The 15,401-nt window shown below is 43.6% G+C and overlaps 1 protein-coding gene across 2 annotated transcripts in view; it reads left to right on the top strand.

The window, feature by feature from the left end:
- usp20 (ubiquitin specific peptidase 20) overlaps positions 1 to 15,401 on the top strand; it is a 71,421-nt gene that overhangs the window by 32,687 nt on the left and 23,333 nt on the right. For both annotated transcript variants that reach the window (XR_005458460.1, XM_038781492.1), the window contains exons 10-16: positions 5,274 to 5,709; positions 8,075 to 8,212; positions 8,937 to 9,049; positions 9,820 to 9,992; positions 11,015 to 11,109; positions 12,948 to 12,981; positions 13,714 to 13,759. Coding sequence is in view for 1 of the 2 variants with exons in the window: in XM_038781492.1 (XP_038637420.1) it covers positions 5,274 to 5,709; positions 8,075 to 8,212; positions 8,937 to 9,049; positions 9,820 to 9,992; positions 11,015 to 11,109; positions 12,948 to 12,981; positions 13,714 to 13,759 (1,035 nt within the window). In the remaining variant the exon portion in view is untranslated. The remainder of the gene's footprint in view (positions 1 to 5,273; positions 5,710 to 8,074; positions 8,213 to 8,936; positions 9,050 to 9,819; positions 9,993 to 11,014; positions 11,110 to 12,947; positions 12,982 to 13,713; positions 13,760 to 15,401) is intronic.

Genomic DNA, 15,401 nt, shown 5'->3' with positions numbered 1-15,401 from the left:
TTCTAGCAAATATATGGGTTCTACCTCTGTTCGAAACCTCGGTTGAATGTTGCAAACCTAGCAGTGTCCATGCAGGTGGGCATCAGATACAGATCCTTTTTTTAAAACTATTTTTATTCTCCTTTTTCACATTTTCTGCCAAATTTACACCCACCAACAACAATCAGTAACAAATATGTCAACGCCCATATCAATAACAACAATCTCATCCTCCCACCAAATCCCAAACATTAGCCCGCATGTTCACATAAACAAATGACAAAAAGGAATCAGGAATCCCCCATAATCACCATCAATACACACCGACCCCACTCCCCCCAACTAATGTTCAATGTTATCCAGTTCTTGAAAGTGCATAATGAATAATGCCCATGAATTGTAGAACCCTCCATCCTTCCCCTCAGTTCAAAATTCACCTTCTCAAGAGTCAAGAATTCCAACAGGTCCCCCCCGCCACGCCAGGGCACAGGGTGGAGAGGCTGCTCACCAACCCATCAGGATCCGCCTTCGGGCGATCAACGAGACGAAGGCTACAACATCGGCCTCCGCACCCGTTTCCAACCCTGGCTGGTCCGACACCCCGAATATGGCCTCCTGGGGGCCCGGGTCCAGTTTCACGTGCACCACTTTAGAGATTACCCTAAACACCTCCTTCCGATAATCCTCCAGCTTTGGACAGGACCAAAACACATGAACGTGATTAGCAGGGGGCCCCCCACAACATTCACACACACCTTCTACTCCTTTAAAGAATCGGCTCATCCTCACCCTCGTGAGGTGTGCTCTATATACCACCTTCAGCTGTATCAGCCCCAACCTCGCGCACAAGATGGAGGTGTTCACTCTCCGGTGTGCCTCACACCAGCACCCCTCCTCCATATTCTCTCCCAACTCTTCCTCCACTTTGCTTTGATCCCTTCCAGCGGTGCCTTCTCCTCTTCCAAAATAGCTCCGTAAACCGCCGACACTATCCCCTTCTCCAGTCCCCCTGTCGTCATCACCTCCTTCAGAAATGTGGAGGCCGGCTCCACCGGGAAGCTCTGTTCTCCTTTCTTGCAAAATCTTGAACCTGCATGTACCTAAACATTTCTGCCTGCTCCAGCCCGTACTTTGTTTCCAGCTCCTTCAATCCTGCAAACCGGCCCCTAAGAATCAAATCTTTTAGTATCTTAATCCCCTTCTCCCCCCATTTCCGAAAAATTTCCATCCCACTTCCCTGGCTCAAATCTGTGGTTCCCCCGAATCGGCATTTCCCTTGACCCAGCCCACAACCCGAAGTGTTGGCGAAACTGCCTCCAAATTCTCAATGAAGCCATTATTACTGAACTCCCTGAGTATTTCCCCGGGGCCTGCGGGAGCGGCGTTGTTGCTAATGCTTTCAAACCCGACCCCCTGCAAGATACAGATCCTTATTAAATAACAGTTCTGTGGCCATAGGATAGATTCTGATAAGAAAAGTCCTTTGGTCCATTTTTCTCTCTGGAATATTAACACCCTTTCTCTATAGAATCCAATAATTTCTGTTCGACAAATCCAGTAGCTATGCCTCAGTTGCCCTTTCTGGCATCCTATTGCAGGTACTGATCCACTCTTTTTAAATAATAACCCTCCAATCTCTCTGACATTTATTTTAAAACCTGCCCTTCACCTGAAGCTTGTTCCTTTAGCATACATATCTGAAAAGACCCCATCTGTGAAGGATATAAATGCTGGTTATTGCCCGGAATCTGCATAAATGATCATTATAGCGGGCTGTTTGGCGACCAGCCAAAAGGTACATTATAATGAAGCATGTGTTATAGCGAGAGTGCCTCTGATTACACGGCGCCTAACATGCTGATAGCTAGCACTCTACACAGGGAGTAAACAGTTCTTGTACCGTTCCTTTGTATTGCACAGTCAAAGAAGCCTATCTGATAACTTGTTCCACAAGGGACGATAATCATCAGGAGCTGTAGCTTTGCTCATCTCTTTCCACATTGTAGCTCAAAATACCCCAAAGAATTATTTCTTCTAGCTGATGTTCACCATCAACCGTCTGTTTTTAAATTCAGCAGCTTGTCTTTCCTATGAACAAGTGGCCATTGTTTCAAACTATTAGCATTGCATGCTATGAGTGTTGCATTGACCTAGTACGATGACCGTAACAATAGACCTAGCCCTCAACTCTGCTTGCCCTGGGCTGGCATGTGAAGTAAAGCTGCCAGTGGTTGCTGTTTGTCATTATTGGAAGGGGTGGAGAAATGCTATTGCACGCGCAGCTAGTACCATGGTAGAATAACTTGTACACTTTCCTGGAGCTCAATGAAACCTGTGGATATGGAGGATGAAAGCAGATTTATTAGTTGCTTTGAGCTGTGGAAAGCAAAACTAAGAGAAAAGTTTGAGAGAACAGTATTTCAGGTAATACTTAAGCTCAGTTTCAGTAAATAATGCTGCTTTGTTGCAATAGTCTTTTTGATTTGTTGAACCAATTTATAGTGGACTGAATAACACTTCCAGTCTTAAGTTTTCCATCTGGTACATAAGATTCTCCATGGCTTCAGGTTCCTATATTCTTGTGATTATCCCAGTCTAATGAGAATCATGATAATACCTGCCCTGTCATAATATACACCAGTATATCATGGTGCAGACACACACAGGGACCAATCAATATGTACAAACATCGCAGCCAATCACCAGTTAGAATACACACACTATAAAGGCAGAGGGCACCACGGTTCCCACTCATTCTGGGTGCTGCCTCTGAGTGTAACAGGAACTTATTCAGCCCAGCACAGACTCACAACACGTGCTGAGAGAATCAACTGGTTCGGACAAGGCTTAGGTCTCTAGTTCAAGTTAGCATCATTTAGACCCACAGTCATCGTGTGTTAGTTAGAAGTAGTTAATAAAATTGAGTTGAACCTTCATCAGTGTTGGAAGTGTCTGTTCATCTCTCAAGTCTACACTAGCCAAAAATTCATGCCCTTTCAAGTTGTCTTTGTCCTAATTATAGGTCGATATTTATTTTGTGTGATCTTGCTCTCTGAGGTACCGTGCATTTAAAAAGGGAGCTTGTAGCTGTAGGAATTTCTTTGTCCATGTTACTAGCAACTTCCAACTGAAAATGCGCAATATTTGACGCAAGTGGGAGATAAGAAGGGTGCCGAGAGAAGAGGGCAATAAAATTAGTTTAGGATTACGAGGGGAAAGAATTAATGGGAACCTGAGGAGCAACATTTTTACACAGAGGATGGTACGTATGTGGAATGAGCTGCCGGAGGAAGTGGTTGAGGCAGGGGCATTGACAACATTTAAAAGGCATTTGTACTGATACATGGATAGGAAAGGTTTAGGATATGGGCCAAATGCAGGCAAATGGGGTCAGCGAGATGGACCTTTTGGTTGGCATGGACCAGTTTGGGCTGAAGGGCCTGTCTGCGTGCTACAGCTATGATTCTATGATTCTCTTGAGGATTGATCTGGCTCACGCACAGTGACCATTTTCCTCTTCCTCTGCAAAGTATTGGGGCAGATCCTTTGTTAGCTCTGTAAACAGGAATGCAAGATCATCCCAAAACCAGAGGGCAAGGCAGAAAATAGGTTTATAAATACATTTTTCAGAAATGCCAGCGAGAACTTACGGGTTGTGATCAGCAAGAATGGATCTGCGACAAGGAATGAAAACCGGCTATAATAAATGAAAAAGTTGGAATGTTGGCTAAGAATCAAGTTGTAAAAACAATAAAATAAGGGCAGTGCAAAGATATGGATAATGTGCATATCTAAAATTGACCTTTTTTTGAAGTGGCGTCATCATTGTAATGTAGAAAACGCAGCAGCCAGAATTACAGATGGTGAGAAAATAAAAACAAAAGTCTCATAGTGACTAGATAGTCTGTTTTGTTTTTGGCATTGTTGGCTAACTAACAAATGCTAGTCAAGTCAAATAGAGAGATCTACCCTGCCCTCCCTCAAAATAATGCATATGGGTTTTTCTATTCGCCTGGGAGGACGGACTAGACCTTGGTTTAATGTCTCAAAGACAGCTCTCGCAGTGCAGCACTTACTCTTTTTTTTTAATATAATTTTTATTGGAATTTTTTACCGAAAATATAAAACGTAACGACAAACATGAAATGCAACAAAATAACCCATAATAACTGTAACACCCCCAGACCGTATCGACGCATGTATCCCATCCCCCACCCCCCCAACCCCAATGAACAACAGAAGAACTTAAAAATAAATTTAAATTAAATAAACAAACATAGTCATCGTCCGCCCCCCCCAGCCCCCCCCCCCCCCCCCGGGTTGCTGCTGCTACTGTCCCCGTACCCTATCGTTGAGCCAGAAAGTCGAGAAAAGGTTGCCACCGCCTAAAGAACCCTTGTACCGACCCTCTCAGGGCGAATTTGATCTTCTCTAGCTTAATGAAACCCGCCATGTCATTGATCCAGGTCTCCACGCTTGGGGGCCTCACATCCTTCCATTGTAGCAAGATCCTTCGCCGGGCTACTAGGGACGCAAAGGCCAGCACACCGGCCTCTTGCGCCTCCTGCACTCCCGGCTCCACCCCAGCCCCAAAAATCGCGAGTCCCCATCCTGGCTTGACCCTTGATCCCACCACCCTCGACACCGTCCTCGCCACCCCCTTCCAGAACTCCTCCAGTGGCCGGGCATGCCCAGAACATATGGGCATGGTTCGCTGGACTCCCCGAGCACCTGACACACCTGTCTTCACCCCCAAAGAACCTACTCATCCTCATGCCAGTCATGTGGGCCTGGTGCAGCACCTTGAACACTTACTCATTACTATACTGGAGTGTCAACATAAAAAGAACCACTTGCAGCCATAAAACACCTTTCATGATCCCAGGATGTCCCAATGCACTTTTCAACCATTAAAGTGCTTTTTGAGGCGATGTAGGAAATGAGATTGAACAACTGGGCATACCCAGTCTATAGCACTCCATAAGATAGCCATCAGCACATAAAATAGACATACTGTGTGATTGAAGAGCTAAAATTGTTCGGGTCTAGAAGCGGCACAGTACGAGTGTGTCCTTAATTGAAGTGCTGCGTTACTAGCATTCTTCCACCAGGGACCCCTCTTGTCCTGGATCGTTGTTGGAGCATTGCAGGGCTGCCAATTCATACTGCTAGTTTCATATGGATCATTGGGTTTTGTCTAAACGTCCTTGGCTAATAAGCCTACCGAATTGTCATCCACTGGTTAACAGATAATTATGCCATTCACCTGCTGTCACGCCTTTGATTTGTTGCAGGACACGCAGGAATTCCTCCGCTGCTTGATGGATCAGCTCCACGAAGAACTGAAGGAGCCCTTGTCGGAACGGGACTCTGATTCCTCGAGTGACACGGATGAAAAGCGAGATGGTGACAGGAGCCCCTCGGAGGATGAGTTCCTGTCTTGTGACTCTGGCGCGAGCAGCGACAAAGGGGAAGGGGAGAACAGGAGCAGGTGTGCTGCTGAGAAGCAGATAGAGACCGAACTGCTGATCCAGGATGAATGCGGAAAAGGAATTTCAGAAAAGGAGAGGCAGAAGGACAGAAAGTTTTCATGTGGGCACCACAGGCTAGGGTCAGTGGATCCAATTGATGAAGATGCAGATGTGGACACATCTTTGAGTTCTGGAGATGCTGGAGGCTCAGGAGATGCTAGAGCTTCTGTGGCTTCCAATGGTACTTGTCGGACACCAGGTGCAGTATTTAATTTCCCTTTTTAAAATATATTCTTGGACTTTATGCTGTGTGCAGATAATTAATTTGTGCCTACTCTGAATCTCGTGCCTCTCTGAGTTGAAATTGCCCCGCGGTATTTTGGTACTGTACTGCTCGATGCTGTTATTTCAGAACTAGATTTTGACAAAGCTTTTTATAATGTGTACCATTCCTCCTTTGGTGCTATAAGACACGTGGTGTGAAAAGCAGGGTGATATGCCATGTTCGGAGTTAAGTCAGGGGTTTGAATTCTGAGATTTCAGCTGCAGGACTTGGAATTGAAACCCAGCCTCAGCTAATGGGAATAAAGTTTTCTCTTCCCTGATAGTTTTATAGGTGAGCGAAAAGAACCAGGTACCTTGCCATGAAGCACGCTGATGTTATTTGCGAGGGCCCTTGGGAGGGGCTACGGGGATAGGGTGGAAGTGAGGGCTTAAATGGGCTGGTGCAGACTCAGTGGGCCGAATGGCCTCCTTCTGCACTGTACTATGTGCTAGAGAAGACAAATACACGCCAGGAAAGTGGGATGGAAATTTTCGAAGATGGGAGGGGAAAGGAATTAGAACATTAAAAGGTTTATTTCTTGGGGGTCGTTTGCGGGATTGAAGGAGCTGGGAGCAAAGTATGGGCTGGAGCAGTGGGCAATATTAAGATACATGCAGGTTCGAGACTTTGCCAGAAAGGAGATACAGGGCTTCCCGGTGAAGCCGGCTTCCACATTGCTGGAGGAGGTGCTGACGACAGGGGGACTGGAGAAGGGGGTAGTATTGGCAGTTTACGGGCTATTTTGGAGGAGGAGAAGGAACCACTGGAAGGGATCAAGGCAAAATGGGAGGAAGAGTTTGGAGAGGGTATGGAGGAGGGGTTCTGGTGTGAGGTGCTCCGGAGGGTGAACGCCTCCACCTCGTGTGCGAGGTTGGGGCTGATACAGCTGACGGTGGTGTATAAGAGCGTGCCTTACAAGGGCGAGGATGAGCCGGCTCTTTAAGGCGGTAGAAGATGTGAGTGAACGCTGCAGGAGAGGTCCCGTGAACTACGTTCCTATGTTTTGGTCCTATCCAAAGCTGGAGGATTACTGGAAGGAGGTGTTTAGGGTAATCTCTAAATTGCTGCTCGTGAAACTGGACCCGGGCCCCCGGGAGGCCACCCCGGGGTGTCGGACCAGCCGGGGTTGTAACGAGTGCAGAGGCGGATGTTGTAGCCTTCGCCACATTGATCGTCCGAAGGTGGGTCCTGTTAGGGTGGCGATCAACCTCTCCACCCTGGCGTGGCGGGGGGACCTGCTGGAATTCTTAACGCTTTAAACGTTCAAATTTGAACTGAGGGGAAGGATGGAGGGGTTCTACAATTCACGGGCGTTATTCATTATGCAATTTCCAGAATTTGATCACATCGAACATTAGGGGGGCTGGGGGCTGGGAGGGTTGGGGGCAGGGGGACTGTATGCATTAATGGTGACTATGGGTGATTCCTGATTCCTTTTTGTCATTTGTTTATGTCAGCATGCGGGCTAATGTTTGGGGTTTGATGGGCGGATGGGATCGTTGTTATTGATATGGGGATTGACATTACATTTATTACTGATTGTTTATTGTTGGGTATAAATTTGAGAGAAATGTGAAAAAGGAGGAGAATAAAAAATATTTTTTTAAAAATGTATTCTTGCAATAAGGTGTCTGAATATTAATTACCAAACACCATTTATACAGAACGTACCCCTTGTTACAAAATCTGCGATACCTGAACTCTGATTTCCCCTGTTCCCCAAACAACATCCAAGTAACCAGCTGTAATTACTACACGATGCAGGGAGGATACTCAAATCTGGGGACCGTCTTTTTCCTGGCCCGGCGAAGATATTTTAAAACTGCTGTTACGCAGATTTTTTGCACTGCCCTGGCTCTTAAGAACTAGAAGCTTGTTTGCTGTAAACCTGGCCTTCAGGCTGGGTGGCTGGAACCTGTCTGTCTTTCGGAGATGCTAGATGTCAACTGCCTCTCCTGGGTTCTCGGGGGCTGGGCATTTATACCATTGTTGATCTTTGATTATGCCGCCTTTATATTTGGGTGCCTGACCCCATCAACTCCCTTGACTACATTAACGTATGTATATCTCATGGACCTTCCCAAGCGTCTATGATCTGTTTCTCCTTAAACTATTCGCATATGCTTATTATCTAAACTCATTACCAGGGGAAATGCATACCAGTTGAGGCCCTTCCGTCTACTGCTGTCTCCCGGCAGGTTCATTACAACTTCCCAACCCACAATGTGTTATGCCCAGCAGCCTGGTTTGGAGGCTATAATGATACAATCTGTTTTAGATTCCTGTTTATCTCTCGCAGAACCTGACAATGATGTAAACATGCGCTGCACGTCACGGTCCTGCAGCCCCATCCACCAGGAAATGCATTCCAATTTGTCCAGCAGCCCACCTCGGGCAAGTCCAATGCGGGCTGTATCGTCGTTTTCATTCAAAAAAGGTAACCTTTCTCTCCAGTAGTTTAAAAGGTGGTCATTTTCATTTGGGGCTTTTCTATAGGCTGAATTTTTAAATGTGAAGTTCGAAAGTCTTTGTTCTTTGTCTCGTGCGGTTATTATAACAATCATTTTTTTAAAAATGAGTTCCTTTGCAATTCAAATTGATGTTTCTAACCAGAGTGCTTAAAACATTCTTTAGTAACTTTTTTTTAATAAATTTAGATTACCCAATTATTTTTTCCAATTAAGGGGCAATTTAGCGTGGCCAATCCACCTACTCTACACATTTTTGGATTGTGGGGGCGAAACCCACGCAGACACGGGGAGAATATGCAAACTCCACACGGACAGTGACCCAGAGCCGGGATCGAACCTGGGACCTCAGCGCCGTGAGGCGGTTGTGCTAACCACTAGGCCACCGTGCTGCCCGCTTTAGTAACTTAATGGTAGCACATTTTGGCCAAATGAGGATCTGGCATGAGCACAATCTTGTTGACGGAGCGATGAAGCTCTGTAGTCTTATTAAAAAAAAACCATGACCATTTAATTCGTAACCGCAAATAATTTTATCCAACTGCTATCGGCTTTGCATACCTCATCAGCTTGTGGTCTATCAATTCTGTTGTTTTCTATAAAATAATGATTTATTAATATGGGATTTTAATTGCACTGCATATATTACCTGCAGAATGTAATTCCATTCTCTTTTTTTTTTTCTTCACTCAGCCCAGCTTCTGTTATCTGCCAAAAAGAGAAAGCAGGCCAAGTATCGCAGTGTAATTTCTGATATCTTTGATGGGTCGATATTGAGCCTAGTCCAGTGTCTCACCTGCGATAGAGTAAGCTTGACTCTAGTTTTTAAAGAGTAACATGGCACAGGGTCCTGCGACTGTCCAGAGCAGTTGACGTGCATTTCACTTTGCTTGATCTGTAACCTATGCTTGCTAAATGGAATCCCTCATTGGAGATTTTGTGAGTTTTAAGTGAAACTTTATCTTGATGGGATTATCTTGTTGGAAGCAGAATTGCCAAGTTTTATGGTTTTCCCAGCTGAGGGGCAGATGCACAGCTACACAAGAATATCCGACGGTTAATGAGATATGCTGCCGTGTCATTAGCTTTGTGAGGCAACTTGATTGAAACCTGTAAGATCCTGAGGGGTCTTGACAGGGTGGATGTTGAAAGAATGTTTCCTTTTGTCAGCGAATCTAGAACCAGGGGTCACTTTAAATAAGGGATCGCCCATTTAGAACTATGGCATTTTTTTAACTCTGAGGGTCATGAGAGAGTCTCTGGAACTCTCTTCCTGGAAAGGTGGTGGAAGCAGAGTCTTTGACTATTTTGACGGCAGAGATCGGTAGATTCTTGGCCAGCAAGGGGGTGATAGGTCATCGGGGGTAAGCGGAATGCCGGTTTGAGGTTAAAATCAGATCAATCATGATCTTATTGAAGGGCATGGCAGGCCCGAGGGGCTGAATGGCCTACTCCTGCTCCACATTCGTATGAAGTAACTGATAATTGCACAGTACACCAAGCCAGCAATTTTGGATTCCAATTTAAGCCTCTAGTTTCGTGTGTTAACATTCTTGTTTCTATCCTACTATTGCAGATTTCTTCCACAGTGGAAACGTTTCAGGATTTGTCATTGCCAATTCCTGGGAAGGAGGACCTGGCAAAGTTACATGCATCCATCCACCAAAACCTACCAGTGAAACCTGGCACCTGTACTGATGCCTACACAACTCAGGGATGGGTAGCATTTATTATGGATTATATAAGAAGGTAAATTGTGTTTGCAAAACGTGCTGGATCCTGCATGGCCTCAACATGTATCTTTGGTCCCTCCAAGCTGTGTATCGTTTTCGTGCACGTTATTATAAATTTGCACTTCGTACAATGGAATTATTTGCATTTTGAGTGTTTAGTTATTTTCCAAGATCATATGTTAAATTTCTTCTAGATCAAACTTTTTTTGTATGTAACTTGTGTTGCTTTGGTACATTTTTTGTTAAACTTGTCGTTCCTTTGTATATATTATTTTTAAAACATAAAATTGACATCAATGAATAGATTTTTTTTTGATGAATGCCCTTGATTGGGGAGATGAGCACTGAGCAGAAGATGGGCATTCCTTCATGAGGGCAAAGAGAAAGTAAATGGTGTTGTGAGGGGTTATCCCGGCCACATTTGTGCAGCTCACTTGCAACCTTCATCTCTGCATGACGGCCATGTCAGCTTATTTGGATGTTTTGTCTGTTCCTCCACTTTTGTGTCTTTGTCAACAGATACATAGAGCAATCAAAACTCCATGCCATTGACTTCCATAAAGGGCCCCCTCCAAATGTAGAGTCACTGTAACGTTCCTCCCTGCAACCTCTCCTCACTGCAATCCTTTCATTGAGTTCAATTTGCTGAATCAGCACAAGTGGCCTCACTACGTTCCCTGCAGAATAGATTTTGCCCCCCCCCCCCCCCCCCCCCCATTCAGAGTTGCAAATAACCAAGTGCTTGAAATTGTGTTAAATATCAAGGGATTAAACTGGTATCAGGAAAAAAGCGGAATTTTCAAGTCACAAGCTGAAACCTGATTTAATATTTTCAATCTTCTATATTTCAAGTGTAAATTTAACTGGGTTTTTGTTTTCTGACCTTGTTTTAATTCTGTTGTAATGGTCACTCGTGTTTTACTTCGTTACTTTCTGCTCAAAACCTATACTTTTCCTCCTGGTTGTAACTCTTGACTTCAAGTCGAAACTAAATACTCATTTTGACTGACCGTGGATCTTATCCAATTCTCGTTGCAGGTTTGTCGTGTCCTGCATCCCGAGCTGGTTCTGGGGTCCTGTAGTGACTTTAGAAGATTGTTTAGCTGCCTTTTTTGCTGCTGATGAGCTGAAAGGCGAGTTCAGTGAGATTTATTCTGTACTGTTTGCTTTTCATAGAAATACATAGAAGTTACAACGTGGAAACAGGCCATTCAGCCCAACCAGTCCATGTCGGCATTTACCCTCCACGTGAGCATATAGTTCTTATCACATTTACCCACCTTGTTTTCATCCCCATTTTCCTCCATTCGCCTCTCCAGTTTCATTTTGTTCTAGTTTCTGCCTCAGCTGCTAACCCCAGCAGTGAATTCCACAGCCTTAGAACCCTCGGTGTGAAGAAATTTCTCCTGCACTATATCCCCTATCCTCTATCTACAACACTTCACGACATAAGCAAGCATTGTTTGGTTAGCACTTGGAATTTAGTTTCCCCCCTTGTACACTGATGCCTGCATTTAAGCAGGCGCCATAGATAGCACGTTCAAAAAGGAGCAGGGGAGAGTTTTATCCTGGTCAAGGCCAATACTTAACCCTCTGCCAACGTTACTGAAAACTGATTATTTGATCATTATCACATTTGCTGTTTGTGGGAGCTTGCTGTGCACAAATTGGCTGGGATGTTTCCTAAATTCCAGCACTTGCGACACTTCAAAAGTACTTAATTGGCTGTGAAGCGCCTTGGAACATTGCGAAAGGTGCTATATAAATGCAACTTGTTTTTCGTTGATCTTCGGTTTAAAAGGAAGACGTCAATTGACTATTTTCAGGCCTTTTTAATAATGCAGTTGCAGTTTTCAACTGCTGACTAATAACCTGTCTGGAAAGCAGGACCAGTTGAAATAAAGTCCCAGGAGGCACTTACACAAGAACCAGGAACCATCTGGCCCTTCGAGCCTGCTCTGCCATTCAATGAGATCATGGCTGATCTTTTATAGACTTTCCCTCCCGAACACCATAACCCTTTATTCCTTTACTCTTCAAAAACTATCTATCTTTATCTTGAAAACGTTTAATGAAGGAGCCTCAACTGCTTCACTGGGCAGGGAATTCCATAGATTCACAACCCTTTGGGTGAAGAAGTTCCTCCTAAACTCAGTCCTAAATTTACTTCGCCTTATTTTGAGGCTATGTCCCCTAGTTCTGCTTTTACCCGCCAGTGGAAACAACCTGCCCGCATCTATCCTGTCTATTCCCTTCATAATTTTATATGTTTCTATAAGATCCCCCGCATCCTTCTAAATTCCAATGAGTACAGTCCCAATCTACTCAACCTCTCCTCATAATCCAACCCCCTCAACTCTGGGATTAACCTAGTGAATCTCCTCTGCACACCCTCCAGTGCCAGTCCGTCCTTTCTCGGGTAAGGAGACCAAATCTGAACGCAATACTCCAGGTGTGGCCTCACTAACACCTTATACAGTTGCAGCATAACCTCCCTAGTCTTAAACTCCATCCCTCTAGCAATGAATCTGTTGCACCTGTAAACCAACTTTTTGCGGCTCATGCACTAGGACAACCAGGACCCTCTACATAACAGTATGTTTAAATATTTTATAATTTAAATAATAAGCCCTTTTGCTGTTATTCCTACCAAAATGGTTAACCTCACATTGTCAACATTGTAGTCCATCTGCCCTCCACGTGCTCATATTGTTCTCATCACATTTCCCCACCTTGTTCTCAAATCTCCAACTATCCCAGGGGTATGAGAGCCAGGTGAGTAAATGTGATGAGAACTATATGCTCACCTGGAGGGGAGATGCCTTCTGGGGCTTCTTGTGTTTCACATCTGTCCTGCTTTCCCGACAGGATTTTTAGTCAGCAGTTAGGAACTATAATTTGAGTTTTTAAAAAGTCTTCAAGTAACAAATTTTAATGGATGCCCTCAAATCGTGTTTTTATTTTTTTGCAGGTGACAACATGTACAGTTGTGAGCGATGTAAGAAGTAAGTTGGAAAATACGAACCTGCATTTCTTAGAGCTGTGTTTCCGCTAGGTCATTGGTTCACTTCGATTGGGGGGCAACTGGTATATCGGATAATTAATGAATCAATCTGACCTCATGCATGTTGCACATTATCATATGTATATGTTCTAGCGTCCAAGCCTTGTGCACTGTTTTATGATGAGATGATAATTTGAGGCCATGTCTCCGATGAAAATGAGCAACGGCATTATTTTAAGAGCGGGGAAAAGAGTGCAATAAAACTAGAAAATACGAATAATGCTCTGTCTAGTAGCATCAGAGCAGCATGAAATTAAAGTTTCAGGTCAATGACCTCTCGTCAAAGCTCAGGAGTAGGTGGTGGGAGAAAGTGCTTCCAGATTTCTAGGTATTCCGTCACACTGGGGGGGGGGGGGGGGGGGAAATGTTGTTGACTGACTTCTATGTCAATCTTTTATGTTCTCTCTGATGCATAACCTACGGATAATCACAGACTGAAGTAAAACAGAAACCGAATTGAACGGTTTATACTAGCCTGCCTCCTCCTCCTCGCAACTGTCTCCTCTTATTCTGTTTCATGTAACTGTCCACAAAGTCAGAGTTGATGGGTTTTGAGGGCAATTTTAATGCTTTGGCACTGTTTACATTGGTACAATCCACATTTTATGTTTGCAATGTGAGCGCCGTGTTGCATTGTTTTAAGATAACCAATCTTGTGTGTTTCCCTTTTAAGGTTAAGGAATGGAGTAAAGTACTGCAAGGTCCTTAAACTTCCGGAGGTAGGTGGCAAACATCCAACCTGACACAATTGTCCTTATCTAGTCTATTAACCAGCTGCTGGTGAAGTCGTTTCTTTTTTAAAAATATATATGCAAACCTCTCTATAATAAGTTGACATATCCTAATTGGAAGCCTTATTATGTAAAATAGTGAAGTTGCTGTTTCCATTTATTAAGCTGCAAAAAAAAAATCAAAGCACAGAAAGTGGCTTCATGTTCTATTTTGAACAAGCAGGCTTGCCACGAGAATAAACACTGCATGAAATGGTTTGAATACATTTTGTGCTTTTGTCTTTTGGCATGAACAAACAAGTTCCTATTACCGTTCCATCCTCAAACCAGATTTTGTCACCCAAGCCAATAGTTCAATGGTAAAATTAAGTTATCTGAATGGAATTTCATATGCAGGCTGATGTGTTCCAGTTCTGCAGTGCAGTTGTATAGTTCAACAGAAGGAAACTAAATTCAGTGGTGAGGCATGATTCAATGGATTTCTCCGTTGAATACCTCAGCAACTTGTTACGACTGGTCCCTGGGTGAAGAACCCCAATTTGTTATCCTCCGGGATCTAGGCGCGAGCCACAATTTATGATTCTGGACGGAGTACCCCCAAAATGGTTATAATCGCGGGGGAGGAGGAATGAGCTGGCTCCTCGTCTTTATTCAAACCCCCTCGGTTGATCACAGCGAGGCTGATTTTTAAAAGGATCCCATCCCTTGTGAATACCTTTCGCCAGACCAGATATATTTGTGTTTTAAAAATTTTGAACATATTTAATCAGATTTTCTTGAGTTAAAGAAAGAGTGAGTTTATTACTAAAATGCAAGAAAAATAGTAAAATCTCAAGCACATACACGCAGATTAGAAATGATAAGTGAGTCCCAGAATAAAAGTTTTTTTAAAATATATACAAGTCAGTCATTGACTTTTCCACAAGCAGCGGATGGTGAAAAGTTGCAGCTGTTAAGTTGCATGGCTCTGATAGCTTTGACTCCGAGTTGATTAGTTGGTTTTGAGATTTCTGGTGCAGCAGTTTAGCTGAGGTGTCCTTTTTTTTGGGTGGAGATGGGGGGGAAGAAGATTTCTTTGAAATGTCCCTGTCTGAAAAAGAGTGTGACATTCTGTTGTTCAGACAGTCACTGAATTATATTCTCAGAATTTATACACTCAGCCATTTTTAGTTTTTATGGCCCTTTTCGAACCACCTTATTTAGAACTTCTGTGTTGAACTTCTTATTTAGAAGTTCAACACAATTTGGAGCTATCGTTATGATCTATATATGATTTTGGCAAGAATATTTTGTGTAATATGAAATTATAACTGTGTCCTTATGCACAAATTGTATGAAAATTTATCATTTCCCTTTTTTCCTTCCATACATTTGTGTTTGTAATTGATACCTTTATTTTTGCTGATAACATAATAGTAACACGTTTTGATCCTGTTTAGTAACCGTGCTTCCTTTAAAGAAATACTCAGCATGAGCCAGTTTTCAATTTAAACATTAAGTAAAAATATTGACCCTCTGTGACTGCATATTATCTGGCTATTTTAATTTTGGCTGCTTCTGAACCACCTTCCAATGAGCAAGAAAGACTCTGTGGCAATAGGTAGGAACCAGCAATTGTGGTTAGTTTTAT

The sequence above is a fragment of the Scyliorhinus canicula genome, chromosome 21, assembly GCF_902713615.1.
Source record: "Scyliorhinus canicula chromosome 21, sScyCan1.1, whole genome shotgun sequence".
NCBI classification, from domain to species: Eukaryota; Metazoa; Chordata; class Chondrichthyes; order Carcharhiniformes; family Scyliorhinidae; genus Scyliorhinus; species Scyliorhinus canicula.
The sequence above is the reverse complement of the archived record's forward strand: the minus strand, read 5'-3'. Positions and strand labels throughout refer to the sequence as shown.